This window comes from Brachyhypopomus gauderio, chromosome 16 (assembly GCF_052324685.1).
Source record: "Brachyhypopomus gauderio isolate BG-103 chromosome 16, BGAUD_0.2, whole genome shotgun sequence".
NCBI classification, from domain to species: Eukaryota; Metazoa; Chordata; class Actinopteri; order Gymnotiformes; family Hypopomidae; genus Brachyhypopomus; species Brachyhypopomus gauderio.
Window position 1 is genome coordinate 21992482 of NC_135226.1, and position 24871 is coordinate 22017352.

Below are 24871 nucleotides of genomic sequence, written 5' to 3' on the forward strand. Positions count from 1 at the left end.
TGTAGTGACTGAATGTAGTGTGTAGACAAGGTGCCTGACAGTGTGTGTGTGTGTGTGTGTGTGTGTGTGCGCGTGCGTGTGTGTGTGTGCGTGCGCAGTGCCAGCGTGATGGAAGCACTAAAAATCGAGGAGATGGAGAAGATGTTGAAGGAGGCCCAGTTGGAGAAGGCCCGACTGATGGAGTCCAGGGTGAGTGGTGCTGCCCCTCCCGGTGGAGACGTCTGAGTGGTGGAGGCTGTAGGGCGGAGGAGTCCTGTAGCAGGTGAAGCTCCTGCCCCCGGTCATGCGTGTGTGAACCCTACAGGAGCGAGAGAGCCAGGCACGCAGACAGATGCTGGAGGAGGAGAGGAGGAGGAGGGAGGAGGTGGAGAAAAGGCTCCAGGAGGAGACCACACACCGCCGGCAGCTGATCGAGAAGGAGGTGAAGCTGAGGGCCAAGACCTTCTCACAGGTGAGTGTGCACCTGCCCCATCAGTCCCAACACTCGCAGCACCAGCCTGAGGTCTAGAGAGGCTTCTTCAAACACTCTGGTCTATATATCTGCTAGCTACGATGAGCCAGTTTGTTGAATATTAATGAATCCCTAGTCTTGAGCTGATTTACAAAACCCGTGGAGAATCACCACAGTACAATTTCTAGTCTACATTTAATCTGTGGTTCATCTGTGTCAGTAAATTTGGCTTACTGGGTTCAGTTGTACACCATAGATAGAAAGATGATCTAAACCGAAAGATCTGATCTCTCAGATGAAACAGCGTAGACAACGCTGTCATGTTGAACTGGCATTGCAGTAGGAAACAGCTGTGACGTAGCAGTACGAGCGTTTAAACACAGGGGGCGCTGTTGCTCTTCCCAAAGGCTCGACCCATGACGCGCTACCTGCCCATCCGCAAGCAGGAGTTCGACCTGCGGGCCCACGTAGAGTCGTCGGGCCACAGCGTGGACACCTGCTACCATGTCATCCTCACCGAGAAGATGTGCAAGGGCTACCTGGTCAAGATGGGCGGCAAGATCAAGTCCTGGAAGAAACGCTGGTTCGTCTTCGACCGTCTCAAACGGACGTTCTCGTACTACACGGGTGGGTGGCCTGCGTCCCGAACCCCCCCCCACACACACACACACACACACACACACACACACACACACAGATGTGTTCCTGCTGTCTTTGCGACGTAAAGGCAGTCTTGATTAGTACAAAGTTGTTTCTCACCGCGGTAAATCTAGCGTAGGAGCTGTGGCTAATTAGCGCCTGCGTTCGCTGGCTGGGGCTGCCTGGGTAACCAATAGCCCCAGGTTAGCCGGGGGGCATACAAATATCCAGCAGTTGGTCCATGTCCTATCTGGTGCTGATGAAATCCACCAGCAATGCTGGGAAACGTTGCGTGTCTGGCCGTGGTGCGCAGCTCGGCTCGCTGTTTCACCTACTAGCGCTCACGCAGCCGGAACCCCGGCAGACGGAGCCTCGTAGCCGTGCCTGCCACCTCTCGCCAGCACCGGGCTTTTTTAAACCTAAGTCGTACCCTGTGCTTACGGTGTTATTCCTGTCCCATCCACAGACAAACACGAGACCAAGCTGAAAGGAGTCATCTATTTCCAGGCTATCGAGGAGGTGTACTATGACCATTTGCGCAGTGCAACGAAGGTAGTGTGTCCATCTGTCTAGAACCTTCACCTCCAACAAGGCTCCTCACACACTCGGACACGCCCACTGTCCACGCCTCACACACTCGGACACGCCCTCTGTTCACGCCTCACACACTCGGACATGCCCACTGTCCACGCCTCACACACCCAGACACGCCCTCTGTCCACGCCTCACACACTCGGACACGCCCTCTGTCCACACCTCACACACTCCGACACCCTCTGTCCACGCCTCACACATCCGGACACGCCCTCTGTCCACGCCTCACACACTCAGACATGCCCTCTGTCCATGCCTCACACACTCGGACACGCTCTCTGTCCACGTCTCACACACTCGGACACGCCCTCTGTCCACGTCTCACACACTCGGACACGCCCTCTGTCCACGTCTCACACACTCGGACACGCCCTCTGTCCACGCCTCGCCCACTGCAATTCCAGCTACGCTTCTTTTGCATTTCCACACTGTTTCCGATGACTTTACCGTTTGTGTTCGTCATATTCCGTGCTGTCCTTCTGTTTTCCATGCGTTCTCCGTACACCCTTCCCCCCCCCTTTCTTTGGCTCTGCCGGTTGTTCCCGCAGAAAGGATTTTTCAAGCTGAACTTTACAAATGTATGTATTTTCTTTCTGCATCTCAGAACACTCCCCGCACATGATTAGCTGATCATTTACCCAGACACAAAGTTGAATGGAGTTCTGGCTACATTTGCTAATATCAAGATGATCTCCTTATCCTCCTTGAGACTAATGACCTGTTAGTTCCAGGAGATGTAGGTGGTGTAGCTCAGCCTAGCTGGGGCGATGGAGCAGGTAGTGTGCTAGCAGGTAGGGTGGAGGACGCAGGTCTTCACTCTCACTCCTCTCCCCCCAGCACCTCTCCGGACTGTTGCCTCGGTTTCGCAGAGAGGTGTGTGTACAAGTGTGTGCAGAGAATAGGAAATGCTTATCTGTGTGTGTGTGTGTGTGTGTGTGTGTGTGTGTGTGTGTGTGAATGCATGAGGACGTGTCCAACTGGCGTAATGACTCACCACATAAACTATGGGGAACATGGAATTCGGGTGATGTGTTTTTGCATCTTGGCCCCAGGACCTGAATGAACGGATTAAGTTCGTAACTCTGGATCAGTCCAGTTGGGTTGTGTTGGCTGTGCTGTTGTGTGTGTGTGTGTGTGTGTGTGTGTGTGTGTGTGTGTGTGTGTGTGTGTGTGTGTGTGTGTGTGTGTGTGTGTGTGTGTGTGTGTGTGCTGTTGTGTGCTGTTGTTCTCTTTGCTAATATTTTGGCTAAACTGATTAACATGGATTTGAAACCGAAGCCTCATTAGCTATCAGTGCACGCAACCCTTAACCTGAGAATGCCTTACAAACAACCTCCAGTCTGACCAGTAGACTGCTGAAGTCTTAATCTCGTGCTGGAGAAGATCACTGCCTCGGCTAACGCCTTCTTCTCCTTCAGAGTCCCAACCCTTCCCTGACGTTCTGCGTAAAGACCCACGACAGGCTGTACTACATGGTGGCGCCTTCTGCCGAGGCCATGAGGATCTGGATGGATGTGATCGTTACGGGGGCAGAAGGTTACACCCAGTTCATGACCTGACGACCTACAGCCGCTGCTCCCTGACCCACGTGAGAAGGTCAGAGCAGGACCAGCGTGGACACTTCAGTGACTCCTCCTCCTGTTTACTCTCCTGATGAGGGAAGAGCCTTTTAATATGCTTTTCTTTCATTTTTTATATTATATATTCAGCAAGACTGAAGATATGTGTTCTTCACAGTTTTTTTTATGTCTGCATGGATTTACAAAGGGATTTCTCAACAAACCAGAGGACCAACCCTGCACATGGTTGTCGGCAAAGTGATCAGCCTTGTGAATGCCACGATGGTGCCTCCAGAGATCTCTGAGAACAGTTCTCTTCTTTAAGAACATATAACTGTGTTTTCTGACTGTCTGACAAGTGGGGGTTTTTTTTTGTTATTTTTTTTCTGAATTTCAGATGTGATATTGCCAAATGACATTAAGCCATTCTGGAGCAATTTTGAACTATGATTTTATGGGTTTGACAGATAATGAAAGGTTATGAATATACAGGTAGCACATTTAGAGATAAAGCTAAATGCAAATATGTCATTATATTCTAAATGTGAGTCATTTTCTCTAGACAAACATCCAGTGTCACTTAAACCAAGACCTCGTACATTAAAGTCCATCATTTCATAGGGAAACTGTTACAAATTCTCCAGTTCACATACACTGCACTGTGTCTTCGTGTGCAAAGACACGGTGCAGAAACACACTAGTAATAAGTGTTAACTCTCTATTTGCCAAGTCCTGACAACTTTATCTTCTGCCCTGACCCATTAAGGAAACAGCCATCTTCTCTTCACTGCCACTGGAGGACTAACTATATCAGACAAGAACAAATTCCTGGACGGTACTGTAATAGTGCAGATCATTTGATGCCTTGATCTCCTCTGCTTCATCACTCTGAACACTGAGAGAGAAGCTATCAGGACCACAACTCACTGGAAACACTACTGTTTATTATTGTTCAATGCTGTTTATTTTAAACGTGTTTTTTTATTCACAAAAGGTATTCTGACAATTATTTACCGATATGTGCACATGGCACACAGTTTGCATTGATAAAAACATGAAGAACTCATCATGATGGACAGGGTGTCAGCTTTAAGAATTAATTACAGGAGATGTTTCCACAGCTCGCAGAGCCCATAGGTGGACGTGGAGTCTGCAGTGTGTTATCAGCTGCCAGGGTTCACGTGAGGAGATGTCTTGCTCCTCAGGACTGAACAATGCTGTGATTTTAAATATGAGAATCTGGATCTTTAATGCCTTATTGTTTGTTTTGGGGAGAAGTATTTACTTTATCATAAGCGATTGTTTATGTAACAACACTGAAGCTGTGAGAATTAGACCAATGTGTGCTCTTTCCTGAAACTGAAACGTGTGTATTCAGGATGTTAAAAGTGGCCAGAAGACAATATCACTATTGAGCCTGATTAGTTTGACAGTATTTTTGGGTGAAAAATACAAATACACATGGACTGTGCACATACCTAACTGAACACACACACACACACACAATATGTTAATATGATGGTACTTTTTATGTGGCACTTTGGATGGACTTTATGGCGTTTTTCAGGTTTATTAAAATGAAGATTTAATGTCTGATACTCGATTCTCTTGTTGAACTGGACATGTTCACTGTGGGCTCTGAGGAACAGAGCATTCAAACAGATTAAAAAAAAATACTGTATAGGCCACTCATTTCCTTAACATAAAGGCAGAATAGTAGTGTTCACATCTATATTTAATTTACGTTTGATTTAAAACGTAAAAACACATGAAACTTATGAAACACACTCTCCCGAGAAATTACACTATTTCAAATGTAATTTCCTGTCGTATTAATATGATTTGTGCATACAAGCATTTAACCAGCAGACTTCAGCTGGCTAGCGCACCATGCTGTTAACAGCTCTCGTACTAGTGCACTGCCTGGTCTCGTACTAGTGCACTGCCTGGTCTCGTACTAGTGCACTGCCCGGTCTCGTACTAGTGCACTGCCCGGTCTCGTACTAGTGCTCTGCCCGGTCTCGTACTAGTGCTCTGCCCGGTCTCGTACTAGTGCTCTGCCCGGTCTCGTACTAGTGCACTGCCCGGTCTCGTACTAGTGCACTGCCTGGTCTCGTACTAGTGCACTGCCTGGTCTCGTACTAGTGCACTGCCCGGCTGTGTTTCTGTGTACCCACAGCTCAGGGGAAGATGTAAACATCATGACAGTCATGCACACTTTGTTTCTGAACCAACACTGAGGCTCGGTATTAGTTCGCTTAATGATGTTCCGGTTGTTTTCCTGTTTACTACATTTACGTCACACTAGATGTTTATATTGACTGAAGATGTTTGGAGTTATGAATTGCAAATCAAAAATGAACACATTTGACATGATTAAAGACTTATTAGTGTTGTTTTTATCAAAATTATTGATTTTGTTTTAATCATGTAAGTTAACATCTTGTTATTCTAGCATACTCAGTATCCATCAAGATCCTGTCAGCTGTCAAGATGGATGTACAGGGGGAAAACCAAACAAAGAAAAGACTGAGATACCTCAGTATTGAAGGGGTTAAAGTCTTTGTGATACCTCAGTATTGAAGGGGTTAATGACTGTGAGAAACATCAGTATTGAAGGGGTTAAAGTCTTTGTGATACCTCAGTATTGAAGGGGTTAATGGCTGTGCGATACCTCAGTATTGAAGGGGTTAATGGCTGTGAGAAACATCAGTAGGCTATTGAAGGGGTTAATGGCTGTGAGAAACATCAGTATTGAAGGGGTTAATGGCGGTGCGATACCTCAGTATTGAAGGGGTTAATGGCGGTGCGATACCTCAGTATTGAAGGGGTTAATGACTGTGTGATACCTTAGTATTGAAGGGGTTAATGGTGGTCATTACAGTGATTCACAAACAACATATTGTCCTGTCCCTCAATTCAAATTCCTTTCTTGTAGATTTCGATGACTGATGAGGGTTGGGTAAACATTTTGGTCATTCTGCAGCCAAAATCGTGAGTTTTTCACTGATGGTCTGAACTTCCCATCCTCATTACTGTACAGTAATTAACGCAATGAGTTCAAAACTCCTGCTCCATCATTACGTTGACGGGACCTTGGATTGAACCTTTGAACCCCAGCGTTGATTTACTTTCTAGGAGGAACATCTCAGCAGTGGTTTCAGCTCGTCTCCAAACACAAATCTACAATTCAGTCAAACGACGTCTCCACCTGGTTATCAACAAATAACTACAGGTGCAACGTGCTGACATCCACACTCCACCATCTGTGTGCGCTGAACGGCTCGTAACGTACAGTGGAGCTCCGGGAAGAGCGGCGCGCGTCACAGCCGTCACTCACCTCGTCCGTGGCCATGGCGACAGTCCCATCCTCTCTTCTGTGTTCAGCTGTAGGGGAGCACACACACACACACACACACACACACACGAACACGCCCGGAGAAGCGTGGGGGGAAAGCGGGACGATCAAAGCTGACGTCCGCCCTTAAAGTGTCACTCACCGGCCCTGGAGGGCACGTGCACGCGCGTGATCACCGTGCCGAGCGGCTGCTGCTCCTGTCAGACTGCAGAGATCTCGCAGTGTTCACAGCACCTCGTCCCGTCAGGACCGTCAGCACTGTCAGGACTTATTCATTCACTTCGTCCACCTGAGTGAAGACACACTACTTCAGTACAACCGACATACGCTGGTGCGTTATTAGCAAACACTGTTTATTAGACTCCTGCTGCTGTCGCCACACTAGTACAGTACGTGTGTTGTCTTTTAGATGAATGTTATATTAAAAATATTACAATTTAATGTTATATTTTCTAAGCTAATTGCTTACAATTTACATATAAATTTTATTTACAACATACAATAACAAATGCTCTAGGTTTATATTAGATTTTATAGTTATATAATTAATAATAAATATATATAATAATACTAAAAATTAAAATATTTTACTAATAATTTAAATATTTAAAAATCTTTTGAATAGGTTCATATAGGTTTTCAGAGCTGTGTACATTTAAGCACTACTTTAATTACAAAATCACAAATGAGATTAATTTTGAAAAATACACCCTTTTGGTCTTTTGACATCAACAACTGGTTTGAATCACTTAGAAACACAAAGATGAAAGGTGAGTCACGTGTCTTAAGGTCAAAAGTCAATTAAGAGTGACCACTCCCCCAGAACTGTAGGTGGCAGCATTGTATTTGGCTACCAGACAAGAGCAATATATATAAAAACACAACATGTGATTTAATTTGTAACATTCACATCACGTTTATGTAACAACTGACTTAATTTTGATATGTTTGATGTCATATGAAACAGGAGAGAGTATAAAACACCTGAATTTTACTGTGTTAAAAAGTAAAGGCACATGGCACAAGGGTTTACAATCACACCAAATCTACTGTAAAACCCTGGTGTAAACAGGACGTTTGAGAACTTACTGCATGTTGTGTGTGTGTGTGTGTGTGTGTGTGTGTGTGTGTGTGTGTGTGTGTGTGTGTGCATGTGTGTGTGTGAATAAAAACACAAACGACAGATATTTTGTGGGCAGCCCAGTCACAGGACGATACTTCCAGTGCAGGAAGTAATGTGGATGTGTGTGAGTAGAGGAGCACACAGGACTCTTCAGAGGTGGAGAAGTGCCCGTCAGCCTCCGCAGCAGATCTGCCCCTCCACCCCTCCACCTCTCCACCCCTCCACCCCTCCACCTCTTTACCCCTCCACCCCTCCACCCGCGCTGAGAGTGCGGAACAATGCGTGTGTCACGTCAACCCTGGAGATTGTGTTGTGGCACATTAGACACCGTCACCTGCCCTGTGGCACTGGCGGGTTTGTCCAGGTAGGAGAGGAGTTACTCCTCATCATCTCGTCCCCAGACAGGGTGAAGGGACAGGAGAGGAATCTTGGCACAGGTGCTGATCACCTGACTGGTGGCCTCAGACAGGTGAGACTCCTCTTCACCATGGGCCCAGGCAGATCACATGCACACCACCACAATTTAGCCCACAATGTGTGCAAGCACTGTGTGTGTGTGTGTGTGTGTGTGTGTGTGTGTGTGTGTGTGTGTGTGTGTGTGTGTACGCGCGCTCTGGTATTCCACGAGAAGGAGTCTAGAAGCTCAGGTGTGATGAGAAGCAGGACAGGAGTGTAGTCACTATATTCTCTGTACATATTCCAGAAACTCAGCTGTGACATGCACTGACAGGGACCTTATCATTGGCACCTCCCAGAGAGAGAGAGAGAGAGAGAGAAAGAGAGAGAGAGAGAGAGAGAGAGAGAGAGAGAGAGAGAGAGAATGAAAAAAGCAGACTGCTCCCAGCACCCATACACCATTCCAGGGCTGGATCAGTCCAGCACGCACAGACATGCTCTGCCTTGTTTCTGCACTTACAGAGTCACACCTCACGCTCCCCTTTAGACGAGTGGAATGCAGCATCTTGAAAGCCCCCACGGACAAGAATGTTCTGCTCAGCAGAGCTGTCAGTAGCTGTCACGGCTGTGGCGGGCCCCCCACCCTCCCCGGGCTGGCCAGAACACGCACCCCATCCTCACAGCGCTCGGAGAGGTTCACCCCGCCGTAGAGACGCTCGTCCACGCAGGCAAAACGGACGTGGGCATTGCGCCTGTGACCTGACCTCTGTCTTCTCCGAGTAAGACGGTTCCCCTAAGAAACGTTTCCATTATTAATACATGTCATCTGACAACACATTCACACTGAGCTGTGGGTGCAGTCAACTACCTCCGAACTGTCAGTTTTACTTTCTATCAGTTCGTTGACATGCAGAATCCCATCTAAGGTTAAAACAACATCATTAAAGATAACTGATACATTTAGATGTAAATATCACTTCTGGCATTGGTATCAGGTTATAAACTATGAAAAAATATCAAAATGTTTCTATTAACATGTACTTTTAAAGTGCATTTGGTTTATGAAGAGGCTTCGGCTCTATGTGGAGATGTCGAGCTGCTCGTCCAAAGCACTTGGTCTGAACTTGTTTCCTCTCTTACTGTTTCTTTATGCACCTAAGCGAAATGTCCACACAGAAATTTCCTGTTGTGTATCCGTCATACACTACACAGATGCACAGAAATGCTTAGCTCAGATTAGACAGCACCACTGTACCACTAATTGGATAATAAACACAATTCAAACAACTGTGTGTCCTGTTGGATAGGACAGGTCTCCATGTCCTGAACCTGCTCCATGTCCTGCAGACCAGACATGTTTGTCAGCATGCAGCCTGTCACATGTCCTGGACAGCTGACATCATACTTGCACAGGTACCTTCTACAATGAGGTCAGGAAGCTGATATGAAACATTGTTCTCCACAGAACCATCCGAAGGAAGGTTGCACACGGATGCTGCTAGCACTTTAAGGTGAACAAACAGCTTGTTTGACTGACAAAATGCTGATCTTATGGACAAAGTTTATTGTTCATTGTGGTTCTAGCTCTATTTGAAACATTATGTCTGAGATAGACAGAGTTTCTCTGAGCACCTGTGTCATACCTGCATTATTGGAATCAGAATGTAATTTGGGCTTTGATTTACTGATATGATCCAGGTGTTGCTAACGTGCTTCTAACGTGGTGCTAACGTGCTTCTAACGTGGTGCTAACGTGCTTCTAACGTGGTGCTAACGTGCTTCTAACGTGTTGCTAACGTGGTGCTAATGTTGTGCTAACCTGGTGCTAATGTTGTGCTAACGTGGTGCTAACGTGTCTGTTCTCTCCCATAATGTTTTCCTTCTTCCACACTACATCACCCTGCAGGGCATCTCTGCTCATTTCAATGCTCACTCTCTCCTACCTTAACATAACTAATATTTTTTAAGATTTCCATTCTTTTGGAGTCTGACATCCCCAGGGCAGAATGGGGGGATGGGGAGTGGGGGCGTATTTGGCGACCCGCCTGCACGCCCCCCACTCTCTGGTGCACAAACCACATGTGTGCAGGTACCTCAGGGTCGGGAGCAGCTCTGGGTCTGCCTGGGTCACCTTCATGACTTCAGAGCACAACGACAGACCTTTACAGCCTCAGCTTTGTGAACAACCCCTGCTGGGAATACAGACATCGGAATATTGAAATGAGAACGCCGATGCCAGAGGGAGCTTCCCTCCTTGGGTTGGTTTCACAACATAGCAGCTGATAACCACGTCTTTGAGAAGAGTGGCCACGGGGCGCCGGAGAACAGACACTGCTGGGTTCACAGACAAGGACAGCTGTGAGTGCAGCAAGGTCAGGCCAGCCGTTACGCCACGGCGTCGGTGAGAGTCCTGGATGTCTGGGGTATGAAACGGGAAGAGTTCAGACCTGATGTGACAGCAGCAAGATATATGGGACAAGATCTGTGGGGCCTGCAGCTCAGTAGTGTCACAGATACCACATGATTCACCCAAGATCCCAATTCTCAGAAAGAATCTGAGGATGGTCTAATACTGGCTTCTCTACTCACAACCCCCAAACCCCCAGGGATCAAAGACAAAATGTACTGCGTGTTAAATTAAGATAATCAAAATCACTTACAATCGGCCACAATCAAAGTCACAATTAATTGGCATTTTCACATTACTTTGTGAAATATAGCAAGCACCACTTTATCTGTTCTCTGAAGATGTTTCGATCTTCACCACTTCAACTCTTCTATGAAGATGTTTTAAACTGTGTGCTAAAGGAGACTAATATCTTCAAAAGCTTCCCGATTTGTTGTACTTGTATGAATAAACTAACCAGTAATTCAAATTATTCTGAGAGAATTAGCAGATACAGTAATTCATATTAATCTGAGAAAAATAGCTGATCCAGTAATTCAAGTAAACACAATTTTTTCTTTAGTATCAGAAAGGTAAGTGGCGATGACTGAGGGCTGCTTCAGGAAACTGTGAAAATAAGACAGCAGACTTTGAAACAGATTTGGTGTAATTGTATGTACATTCACACACATACATTCACACATATACACGGAGGAGTGCAGTATGTGCCGCTACATTTAGTCAAACCTTCGTCTAACGGTCCGATTTAACAAACGACCTTCGTACTTCAGTTCTGTTTTACCAAGAAATTGGAATCCAAAGAGACTCTGACTGCAGGGAATTAAAGGTAATTAACACTCCACTCACAGACACAGCAAGATCAAACAAAATTGAACCAAAAAAAGAGAAAAAGAAAGAATTGTAGATAAACATTCCTGGGCCGCATTAAAGTTCTAAGAGATCACAGATCTCTAGACATGCGTGTCAGTGTGTGAGTCAGTATGTATAATGAAGGAATTAGGAGGTTTTCCACTATATGTATTTACTGCACTGATTCCAGGCGGAACATGAATTGCTAACTACATCTGCAGCCTGTGAACAACAGGGTAAAAAAATTACAGATTTGTGCGAGCTCAAAGAGATATCTTAAGGTGATGCGGCTTGCCTCAAATTCAAACAATCAAATAACTATGTTGTTGTTCTAAAATCACAGCGCACACCAATCACAGATACGCCAGGCTGACTGGGACCGACCAAGGAAATTATTCTTGGCCAAATATATGAACTGATGGACACTGGAAGTGTTGCTTAGACAGCCTAATGAGATAAAGTTCATGTCAGCAGTGCAGTGTCTACGGTGAGCATATTTATTAGCAGGATATTCTAAGTGAAAAAGCTGTCAGTATATCATGGAATAAGAAATAATGAGGACACTCAGGGAGGGTTACAGAGACAGTAGTACAGTGATGGAGTTACGACTTCTATTCAAGAACAGAGTCTAAGAGTACAGCTTAAACTCTGCTTGTAATGATGGTGTCTCTCTTGGTCTGAAGACATAAGCATACCGATCGCCCCTCTGACTGTCTGGGACGTGATTGCCATCGTGCAAAAAAAAAAGTTCAAGAGTCCCTTTAACGGTTTATTTAATAGTGTGTCTAATTCTGTAGAAAGGTCAGATACCAAGGTTTCACAGGCAGCCCTTTAACGTGCCAGTCAGTCCAGGCGCTCAGTGAACCTCCAGGTCATCAGCTGTCACCTCTGGATGTCTGGAGTGCAGTGAAGCGTTTTTTCAGTGGGCTTTCGATTGAAGCTTGCTTATTGACTCCGTGACCCTCACTTGGAACAACGAACAAAATCCCCAGAGGTGTCAACTATTAACAGCAGCAGGCTAGGAAATGATCACGCTCGTGGCTGGCAGAAACTCGGGAGTTTAGGAATTCTGGCCGTAACATTCAGTGTCTGTCAAACGCACAGCAGTAAGTTTTGTGTGAAACGGGTGAGTGAAAGGTTAAGTGTGACAGGCGAAGCGTACAACCGGAACTTGGAACTCTCACGGCCTTCCTGAGAGCACCGTCAAAAGAAAACAAAAACACAACGAAAACATTTTGAGCAGAAACGGCTTATTTCAACAGAAACAAAATATTACAACATTATTTGAAATGATTTAAAAAGGAACTGCACAATTTGTATAAAAGCATTATAATGTATCCAGCCTAAATAGTGTAAGTACAGGGTGTGTCAAAAGTGAGGACACACCCACCTCAAACACACACACTCTGGGAAGTGTTCATCTTAAAGGCAGAATTGTTGTAGCTTGTGTTAGCGTTCGTCCAAATGTCTTGATGAAAGTTAATCCAGAATGGCAGAAGAAAAGTGTTTTTATTTTTTACATGGGTGTTTCCATTAGTTTGCATGCGGACCTGCACATGTAATGTGCATCTTGAAATCAACTCTGTCCCAGGTCTGGAAGTGGCCCAAGGTTCAGCTGTTTGGGCACAGTTATATTAATTTCTCCTGCCATGACATCGTGCCCATCTCTGACTGTAAAGGGTGAAGAGACGATCGAGTGGTTCTGAGGGGAGACGAATGACAATCACACCTCCAGCACTTCGGTTCCTTCCCGGTTCCTCCCCTTTATTGTGTAGGTGTAATGAACATTGACTTGATCTGTTAACCAATGTTGACGCTGCACAAGACTTCAGTGCTTCTTCTACTCATAAGAGTCAGATGATCAGGTACCCAACCAAAGCACTTTGTTCATTTACATGGGAATATTACACTAGGAAAGAAAATACATGTAAATTCTGTTGCCCTTTTTGAATGGGGAGTTGCATATTAACCCAGTATATTACAGTTTTTCAATAATTAATTCCTAAATAAGTATTAAGAAGAGACCATCTGGATTATAATATATTACGATTAAACTACATAAAACATGATGCAATTCTCAACCCTGGCAGAAATCTCTGGACACACACTAAGAAAATCACACAGGAGCTTTTGGACAACACAGGAATGAAGGCAAGCTATCAGACTGAAGGAAATTAGCCAAGCAGGAGTTTCAGAATGAAAACTCCTCCTGCGTTTGATGTCTACCCTGAGAAAAAACACTGAAATATTTGAACATTGAAGGTTATCATCATCAACATCAGAATTCCATAAAAAAAAGAAACCAGCACAGGAATGGGAACACACACGACATCCCAACACTTCTGGAAAACGAGAGATTCCATAGCAACCCCGAAGTCTCCACCCACCTCTGGAGATTGGGGAGAAACCACCATGCGAAGTATGACAGTCTGGGGAGATACCACCACAGAGACCATGACAGTCTGGTGATGTTTACTCCATCAGCGCATGGACAGGTTTGTATTATTGATGAACCAATTAATTCCTGATTTTTTATCAGGATATTCTACAACAGAAATGGTAGGCTGGTCTCTCTCCCTAATATAAAATCAAAATGGGCTGGCTCATGCCATATAACACTGGGTTTAAAAACACACACAGAAAGGGCTCAACAGAATGACAGAACCAGAAGAAAGCCTGGCCTGGCATAGCATGTCCTGGCCTAGTATCTATTAAAATGCTCCAGCATTGCAAGTCTTCACAACAAATATCCATGAACTGAAGTGGTTTCGTGTCGGCTGGCTGCACGAGTCCGAGGAACGATTCTTCTCCAGGAGCCCAGTGTCCTCCATCAGCTCCTGCCCAGTGCTGTCCCCGACGGTGGGGCGACTGCCAGCGCGTGTGCTGCATCGCTCTACACCGTCCCCGTTTGTGTCAAACGCGTGTAGTGCTCCAGCCTCCCAGACGAGCCTCTATTCCTCCCTGGTCCTCAGACTTAGTGAGCTCGAAATGGCAACCATGGTCATGTCGCTGCCACAGCTGTCGTGGCCCAGTTCCAGAGTGGTTTATAAGAAAGGAGTCTTCTTCCCTCTTGGGCTGCCCCTAATACTGAGCTATCTTCCCCTCTAACTTGGTTCCTTAGAGGTAAACAACATCAGATTGTTGTTGTTGTCATTCTACCTACTGAGTGCAGTCTTCCCGTACAAGCTCTCAAATTACTGGAAAATACTGGAAATACTCTCTGCAGCTCCATAAGTCTTTCACTACTCCTGTTCCACTGGACGACCTCATCACGCCCTCATTTCCCACCCATGCTAGTTTATTCCATACATTGCTCCATGCTAAAGGTTTGCTTAGCCAAAAATCAGATTTTTTTTTGCCACACTCATCATAAAATCTCCACTCTCATCCACCCAAAAACCCTGTCAGCTTATGGCTCAAAAGGCATCTGAAGAAAACAACCATGTCCTGTTCCTCACAACATCCCATAACAACACCCAAAACATCACCCCATAACATCACCACCCCAAGTAACATCCCATAGCAACACTATATAAGTATGTTTCTGAACTCCCTCTGGTCAGGACCAGTCCCACCTCTGCACACCTGCAGATGCTCTGAACTCACATCCACAGTAGCTACATTTGATCCCGTTTTTCAGCCCTGTCTCTCAGGTATTACCAACATTCACCATTATTCAAGCACAGCAGACTGATTTGCCAAGGCCACGCCTCCAGTCCTCCTAATAAGGCCAAGGCCACGCCTCCAGTCCTCCTAATAAGGCCAAGGTCATGCCTCCAGTCTCCATAATAAGGCCAAGGCCACACCTCCAGTCTCCATAATAAGGCCAAGGCCACACCTCCAGTCTTCATACAGTTTTTTTTTCAATTGCTAAAACACAAAATTGTCTGAACCAAATTCTCAGTGTCCTGAACCCATTTGTCAGAACCATAAGCACTTTTAACCTATGAAGACAGTTTGCAAACGTTTTTCACCAACTAAAACACATATTGCAGTGTGATGCACTTGGGTGGCATAATGGTAAGCACAGGTAGCAAAAGTGAAACTCAACTTAAACACAATCACTCTAAATTGATCACACATGACAAATGATGTGAAGACACCAATATAATCCAGTACACAGAGGCCTGGTTGTTCAAGTTTCACTATGGATAGAAACAGTCAGAGAGGCAGAGTTAGGGTAAGAGGTGGAAGAGGACGAGGGATGAGATGAAGAACATCTTGTCCATGTATTGAGGAGGGAAGCAGGACCTTAAGTTCAGCCCCACCTGAATAGATTCACCGTGTCCACCGTGTCCACCATAGTCCGATCATTCAGAGAGGAGAACAGGTAATTGCTTTATTCATTTCATATATGTTTACAGTATGACTCGATACAGATCTGTAAAAAATAAAACATTTGTAGGCTTAGTGCTGCTGTAATATTTTGTAATGGCATGTTCTCTTGTAGAACCCCAAGACACCATATCAGGGGTGAGGACATGTTGAACCCACACCAAGAGACCTTCACTGATGACAAGCAGAAAATCACTGATGACCATGATAACTGAAGACATCAACAATATCAGCCTTTCCACCACTGATCCCGTCCTAAAATGCAGCATAATGTGGATGAAGCATTCAAAGATATATATATATATATATATATATATATATATATATATATATATATATATATATATATATATATATATATATATATAATAATTATTATTATTACACATTACACAGTACATAATGTCTCATTTTTGATAAACAAGAGTTTTGTTTTGAAACAGTGTTTTCTTTTGTGGCCAATGAAGATTATTTTTACAGCTTCATGATCTGATCATTGTGTTTTCCTATTTTCGGTGCTGTTGTGTGTAATGTTCAGTGCAGTTTTTCATTTTGTTTGACTTGAGGCCTGATCCGACAACATTGTTTGGTTTTGAGCACTGCTTGAAATGTTTTGAGGCAGTAGTTTGGTCAGAGGTTTTGTGAATTTAGTGTGTGAACTGGGTTTTGTGTTTACAGTTTGGAGAAATGGATGCATGGTTTCAGGAAACAAACTAATAAACAAACAAAATTAAACTAATAAGCACAAGGCCACACCTCCAATCATAATGAGCAGAAGGCCACACCTCCCATCATCATAATAAGCACAAGGCCACACCTCCAGTCCATAAAAAGCACCATATCCAGCTCAGACATGTCACATGTCCTGCTGATCCACAATTCACTAAAAGCAGTTCCACCATCTCCCAACACTGGTTCCAGCACCTTCTCTGCCATGTTCTCTCCCTACGTGGGGATCCACTCCTTCAGAATTACTGCTGCATCATCTGAATCCATCTGTGACTTCTGTGGACTGTGCACCTCCTAAACGCTGATCCTGCTAAGCCTACGACAGCTACATCAGGACCCCAGAATAGTCAACCAGCAGCTATTTCTGGTGTAACACGAGGTCTGTGAGGGGCTTCAGTGGTCACCAGCCCAAGTTCACAGAGTTCACCTCTATCCTACTTTCACAATCAGACCTGCTCACTCTGATATTTGGGAGTAAGACAACAGCTGAGTCGTGCCTGTGTCTGATTACACTCCTCCTCCTCTTCTCTTCTGTGCTGAAATCTCACAGTACTCCTGTTCCCCTGGGGCGGGGCGGGGCGGGGCGGGGCCCCAGGGGAACAGGAGTACTGTGAGATTTCACACAGAACATAAAGGACCACGGCACACTCACAACAACAATGACCTGGCAAGACACCAAACACAGAACTTAAATAACAGGACATAACGAGAAACCAAACTAGAAACAGCTGTAGACAATCAACGAATGTGGAGAGACAGCGCAGGGTGCGGAAAACAGAAGACAAGACAGACAAAAGGGAAAACAAGGAAAACCGGAAGAGAGGCAGGACTAGGAACATGAAAACAAGACAGATGGGAGGCGGAGCCAAGCGGGACATATGGAGATCAGGTGCTAAATGATCTGAAAAATGGAAATCCCACCTTTCAGATATCACTCCACCTTTCAGATATCACTCCACCCTTCAGATATCACTCCACCTTTCAGATATCACTCCACCCTTCAGATATCACTCCACCTTTCAGATATCACTCCACCCTTCAGATATCACCCCACCCTTCAGATATCACTCCACCCACACTCTTTTTGTCCATTTCTAGCAGCTGTATCGAACGTTGCTCAATTGCTTTAATCAAATTAAAAAACAATAATCTGTCTTCAAATGTCACCCAAACAAATAAAGAGTTCTTCACAGCGTGTATCAGGACAAAGAGCACACAATGAAATTCAAATTAACATGATAAATCTAAATAGTAATTTGGTAAGAGAAAAGACACAAAAACATGGGTGAGATGTCACTTGTGTCTGAAACAGGACACAGAAGCACTGCTCTACAGGTCTGCTCTCTAGCCTGGAGCAAGAGAAGAAAAACTACAGTCCAGTTTCAAGTCTCCTTTTTCTCCACAAATATGTCGAAGAAATTCATTTCCACCCAGTCTTGCATTCACCTATTTTCAAATGACGTTCATTCAAAGTTCTTCCTATCTGGTTTGCTGTTCATTTCAGATCTTTGTGACAGGTCTCCCCAGGATCAGTAAAGAGGTTCAACTCACTCTGGGACTCTGAAATGTCTTCTTGTCCTTGGTCTTGCTTTAACGTTTGATGTTTTCCCATGACACATCTCTCACCTGGCTCTCAGTAGCACAGTTCTCTCCTTCTGGGTGTTTAGTTGACAAGCAAGATTTCACTGAGATTGTAAAAGTAAAATTCTTCTGTTTCTGGTCTTGGCTGGTCTTGGCCCTCTCATGCTCATTATTTACATGGTTCCCCTTGGTCAAGTGGTTTATCATTATACGGCTGTGCTCACAACACAGTTTTACACTACCCAACCACCCTCCTCATTAGCAGTCTGTATCTGTGACACAAAGTTCTTGTTGAACACCAGAACAAAAGGTCTAGTTAATTGCCCCCAAAACTCTACCACGGATCATTACTGAACACTGATATCAATGGGGTTCTTGCCAAATCCCTCTCTAAACATTTGTGGCCTTGTTGTTAGTTTTGAGACAGTATTCACCCTTTAAATGTGGATAATTTCTCTACGATTCCGCATCTCTCCTCTACTCGGGATGACAGACTGAATGACAGTCCACTCCATGCCATTATACATGCTGCCCTAACGACTGTGACGCCTCTCTTATTGATCCGTACCAGCATCTTAGAGCATCTTAGTCTGTCTCCTGCGCTGGGTACCTATCTCAGTACATTCCAGTTCCTCCACAGACATTCATGGTCTCACCTCTGTGGTAGGGGTCATGGTCTCACCTCTGTGGTAGGGGTCATGGTGATACCTCTGTGGTAGGGGTCATGGTCTCACCTCTGTGGTAGGGGTCATGGTCTCACCTCTGTGGTAGGGGTCATGGTGATACCTCTGTGGTAGGGGTCATGGTCTCACCTCTGTGGTAGGGGTCATGGTCTCACCTCTGTGGTAGGGGTCATGGTGATACCTCTGTGGTAGGGGTCATGGTCTCACCTCTGTGGTAGGGGTCATGGTGATACCTCTGTGGTAGGGGTCATGGTCTTACCTCTTATAGGGTTCATTCATTTCATCCTCAAATAATTTTAAAATGCTGTTTTGGTTTGTTTTCTTTCCCCTTGTTTCTAAATGACTAATGTGGAATCTTTACACTGGTGTTCCCACTTCCTTTTGATGCAGTGATTTAAATGTGTTTCTCTTGTTGGTAAATGCTACGTAAATCATATACGTTTGCTTTTGTGAACTCTACTCCTGCCATGGTATCCGTTTCACTGTTTGAATGAAACTGTAGTGAGGTGCCAATTAAATAAAGTTTTTCAGCATCAGAATCAGATTCCTTGACAGGGTAAAATATCCTTATGAGAAACTGCACTTACCATCTGCTGACATGACGTATTGTTACGGCGTTATTAAGTCGTGTTCCTGGTACTTACCAATACAAGTGTTTCCAACCATATTAGTGCACTGGTATTACTGGACACCAGCATTTGTTGGAAGAATGCCAACACTTTCTTCATTGCTTTTCTATAAATAAAAGATTAAAACCGCTTCTATTTAGGGGCAGAAACCTAGGCAGGCAGTATTCAACCAGACTTATGCCAGAGAGAATCTTTACTCACCACTAGTGACAGCCATGCTTCCTGCACCCTGTCTGTGACACCAGCCCAACTCCAGTCGTGTGCGCTCTGTGGGAGGCGTCAGTGCCTACGGGGAGACCCGGGGCTCAATACTGCAGCATCCACAACGACACGATCCACTCACGCCCGCGTCTCCTCTCCTCCACCACCACCACCTCCACCAGACGCAGCAGCGTGGTGCCAGGCAGCTGTTCCACAGCCCTGACACACAATCACACCGCACAACTCATTCATAAACTAAACAAACACAGAGTGGCGAGTTAATCGCTGTGTTCCTGGTCCTTCACACAGCCTGCTTATGATTATGGGAGGGCTGCTAAAGGGTGTCCGTAAGTGACAACCACATATGCCCAATTACAATCACTGTGAGCCCAGGACAGCAGCTGAGACACCGCTCACAACATTGTCTCTTCAGAGGAACGTGAATCACGGACACCCTGTTATCCTCTTCTGAAAGGGGATGCAACTGCTCTGTGCTGCCTCCTTCAGCATGAGGCTGGTGTCATCTTCGCAGATCCTGGCAGACTGTGCAGACGTTGAGCTGTTGATAATTAGGGACACGCAGAGACGGGGGGGGGGCTTTTCCCAGAAGCCCACAATCATCTCCACAATTTTGAAAGCAGTTAGCTCCCCACTTCCAAAACATGAGAATGACAATCATATATAAACCCCAGGATCTTATTAGCATGAGACCAATATACCATGCCTTAAAAAACAGGACTTTTAAGATGGAGGTCCTTTATCAGTTCTGTTTGCACTTTGTGAAGCTGATTATATATATCAACCAGACTAAGGTGGGCCACACTTTACCACAATACCATGACCATTAGGAAGTCAGTGATGTACAGACAGGTGGAGTGAGTTTAGTCAGACCATCACCTTCTTAATCCAGGACAAGAATGGCCTGTCACGACCTTCTCCACCACTGCTGCTACAAGTAAACAACCGGTGTTCATATTTTTGCTTGTTCTGTGTTTAAAGTCTCTTAGCACATTCTGCGTCCGACGTTTTGTGGAGTGCGCCTGCGAAGCCAGAGAGAGTGAGCTGAGGTGGAAGAGAGTCTCGGGCAGACCCGTGGCACCTCTACACTGTGTGAAGCGCTGTGGTAATGCAGAAACGGACCAGCACTCCTGGGGCTCTCGCTCTGTGTGCTGTAGTCTGAGCGCTTGTGAACTTCAAGTACTGAGAGTCATCTTGCTCGTGGTTTATGTGCTGTTAAGACTGCCTGGCTGGATGCCATATGTGAACTCCTGCTTCAAACGCTCTTTTGAACAGTGTTGTGGGAGACACGCTGCTCTTTCCCCCATCATCGCAATAAAGCCTGAACGTTGACTCAGTTTACACAGCGCCGTGTGATATGCACATGCGCTTTCAATTGCTTCAGAAACAAAATCTCTACTAACCTGATACTGAAGTTGCTGAAGACATTTTAATATGATTCTGATAGTGTTGGCAATATTGTTTATTTAATCATTAAAAAAATTATGTTTTTAATGTACTTTTATGTTTTATAAATAAACATTTAATTTACTTTTAATGCATGACATCATAAACATATTCAATTTTCTACAGCTTTTCTAGAGACAAAATGGCATATAATGTGTAAAAAGTAACACACTAATCTGAAGCACTTCATGCAGAAAGCAGGAGTGTGATGCAACCCCAGAGCACACCATGCATCGCTATTCACCGAGGAGACAAGGGGGGGGGGGGGGGGGGGGGGGGGGGGAATTAGATCAGCCATTTGAAGGTGGGAGTGGATCCCTGGGAGACCATGATCAATGAGGAGAGAGAAAAACACGGAGTTAACAACCACATTCATCTCATCTTAACTAGTCATCATTTTGAAACTACTTTTCATTAAATGTATTGTAACCAATTGGATACATTAAAAAAGTGTGTGTGTGTATATATATATATATATATATATATATATATATATATATATATATATATATATATAGAGAGAGAGAGAGAGAGAGAGAGAGAGAGAGAGAGAGAGAGAGAGAGAGAGAGAGAGAATTGTAGTAAAGTACACAAAGATTCCAGAGAAATGGGACATTTCGGACAGAGGTGCCTCATCAGCTGTTCAAACAAAGTGCTTTTGATTTAAGGAACCATATATATATATATATATATATATGAGTGTACTGTAATGCACTGTAGTTAAAGGTGTAGTTATAGTAAACATTGCAGTATATAACGTTCCCAAAGACACAAAGGTACAGAACATTTTGTTGTTAGAGAGCTTGTAATGAAGAGAGGCAGGGCAGGGTAAACTCTGTTATTCTGAAACTAAATCTTGCTAATGGTCACAGAGGACCACAAATAAAGCACTACACACTCCAAGATGAATGCTATGATTTAATAAAGACTTTAACTTGGGAGCTAACAGGCCCACTGTACTGTCAAGAGTTATTATGGCTTTTGTAATAAGAGCATAAAAGTCTTAATAAAAGGATAAATCTTTTTTATCAATTTGATCTTAGCCTGAAAGCATGAGGGAAATGTGTCAAATAAAATAAAAAGAAAAACATTTTCTCCCACAAATCATGTATAATAAGTTCTATGGGCCCCTAGAAATTCTTATGAACAAAATGTAATTAGCATTTATTAAAATTTTATTTTTTTCTACACATCTGAGAATATGGAAACTCTTAAATGACCACGTATAACCTTCTGTTTTGCTGGGGGAAAGGGATAAACAACTCAAACACATTTAGTCGTCTGTCACAATGATCAGAGAACACAACCCAGTGAGACAGTGGGTGCCCTTCATAAATCAGGCCATGGCGGTATCTACTGATACAACCATAAATGTCTGTCTCCAGGATTGAGGACGTTATTATGATGCTTCTCCAACAATTAAGGAATGTAGAGACAGATGCTACCATGCACACTGAGGAGGGAGCTCTGTCATCAAACCACAAACATAACCATAATCATAACCACAACCATTACCACAAACATAATCATAACGATAACCACAACCACTACCACAAACATAACCACAACCACAACCATTACCACAAACATAACCATAATCATAACCATAACCACAAACACTACCACAAACATATTCATAATCATAACCACAACCATTACCACAAACATAACCATAATCATAACCACAACCATTACCACAAACATAACCTTTACCATAACCACAACCATTACCACAAACATAACCATAATCGTAACCATTACCACAAACATAACCATAACCACAACCATACCACAAAAATCACCACAACCACAACCATTACCACAAACATAACCATAATCATAACCACAACCATTACCACAAACATAATCATAACGATTACCACAACCACTACAACAAACATAATCATAACCATAACCACGACCACTACCACAAACATAATCATAACGATAACCACAACCACTACCACAAACATAATCATAACCATAACCACAACCACTACCACAAACATAACCATAACCACAACCACTACAACAAACATAATCATAACCATAACCACGACCACTACCACAAACATAATCATAATGATAACCACTACCACAAACATAATCATAACCATAACCACAACCACTACCACAAACATAACCATAACCACAGCCACTACAACAAACATAATCATAACCATAACCACGACCACTACCACAAACATAATCATAACCATAACCACGACCACTACCACAAACATAATCATAACCATAACCACGACCACTACCACAAACATAATCATAACCATAACCACAACCACTACCACAAACATAACCCGCGGTCTGCTAAACATCACTGGACCCTCAGCTGGAACATGGTCAAAGCACATGAAAATATGTCTTGTTACACAGTATCAGAGACTTTCAGAGATTTTGAACTAAAATCTGATTCAATCTCCCAGCAGGAACCTGATCCATCAAAAAACCTCTAAATCCACACAAAAAGCTCCAGTGAAGATCTCGGCTTGGACCCGTCTGGAAACATCCCCAACCTCGGATCAAAGAGTCCAGAGAACGGGACATATTTACAGGTAACTTTAAGCAGTAAATTGATAAATGCTGTTAAATGTTTTTTACATTCTAACACTGTGACATGACCTGTGAGATGTGCCTACACTGCTGCATTACATATGTTGACACACAGAATTATTTTTTCTAAATGAAAAATGTTAAATTGTTTGTAAAATGGCTCCTTCCAGTGGACAACCTCAGATTGCATCACTAGAGAATTACTAAACTGCACTATTACGAGGAAGAGTAATAGGTCTGCAATATTCTACCAAACTGACTTTGAAAATCTCCAGACTCTAGGTATTGCTCTGCTGCTCACACAGTAGGTTGTGGTTATTTTGCCAGACGAACTTGGTTTATTTGTTTGTTTATGTGTTCTGGGCTGCATACAGAGCTGTATACTCATGGGTGAACAGTAATTGAGCGGTCTCCCATGTCCTCAACGCAGGTTTTGTGAACCTGCTGATAGCACACCTTCGGAGTCACACACAGGCATATCAGAAGGCCTGTTTACTATAATCACCCACCACACTGTTTATTAACATCGATTACTTAATTTTGAAATGTACCTTTGTTACCAAACAACACAGGAGTCTGTATGGTTTTATGGATGATCCAGACCCCTGTTTTCATTACAGCACCAGTCGTCCTGACATCTTCTCTCACTTAACACACTTTAAAGAGAACAAAGGTGCTATTGATTGTATATCACCCATTAAAGATAATTTGCCACCTTAGCAACAGAGGATTCTCCCAACCCACACGTGCCTGCGTAATGTTACCCTGAGTTGCATATAAAACATTAATGGCAGCAGAATCTTTGGGAGCTGGTGATGAAATTATGGTGTAACCTTTATCAATGTACCAGCAAACCAGCAGTGTCCTGCCCAACATCACAGTACCTCCTGCACACCACCCTGTTTATACTATTATATGTATTCTATTGCAATAAGTATTACTCGAATTACAAATGTAGCATGTGACTTTTGCGATTTGTTAAAATGAGCAATCTGGTGAGTTAACATCAGACATACTCGTGGAACTGTTTGTTTAATTTATATAAAGGACGAACTTAAAGCTACTTTATGATCATTGCTGGTATGTAAATATCTGCACATATCTACACATATTTTATCTATATGATACATGGTGTATGGCTATTAATTAAGTATTTAACATATAAAACAACTACTGTTCAGTGATATTGTTTTTCTGTTCAGACTGGGAAGCTGTGTAGGACGCATAAGAAATGTGAATTAAAAATAAATGTTTGATGTCCAGTTGTATGTTTTATCCATGCACAACGGGACAATAACATTT

The 24871-nt window shown here is 43.9% G+C and overlaps 1 protein-coding gene and 1 long non-coding RNA gene across 13 annotated transcripts in view; both read left to right on the forward strand.

Annotated features, from left to right (window-relative positions):
* Positions 1-4839, forward strand: part of phldb1b (pleckstrin homology-like domain, family B, member 1b) — a 71034-nt gene extending 66195 nt beyond the window's left edge. For 10 of the 12 annotated variants that reach the window (XM_076977205.1, XM_076977206.1, XM_076977208.1 and 7 more), the window contains 6 exons: positions 99-189; positions 305-451; positions 859-1078; positions 1557-1642; positions 2522-2557; positions 3103-4839. In XM_076977205.1, the coding sequence (XP_076833320.1) occupies positions 99-189; positions 305-451; positions 859-1078; positions 1557-1642; positions 2522-2557; positions 3103-3243 (721 nt within the window). In that variant the 3' untranslated portion in view covers positions 3244-4839. The remainder of the gene's footprint in view (positions 1-98; positions 190-304; positions 452-858; positions 1079-1556; positions 1643-2521; positions 2558-3102) is intronic. The other 2 variants (XM_076977204.1, XM_076977214.1) reach the window with 1 other exon arrangement.
* A 1392-nt stretch (positions 4840-6231) lies between these two features.
* LOC143478239 (uncharacterized) lies at positions 6232-9357 on the forward strand. The gene is made up of 3 exons (XR_013121714.1): positions 6232-6932; positions 7786-8193; positions 8643-9357. It is a non-coding gene; the product is annotated as an uncharacterized LOC143478239 (long non-coding RNA).
* Positions 9358-24871: the final 15514 nt, after the last annotated feature.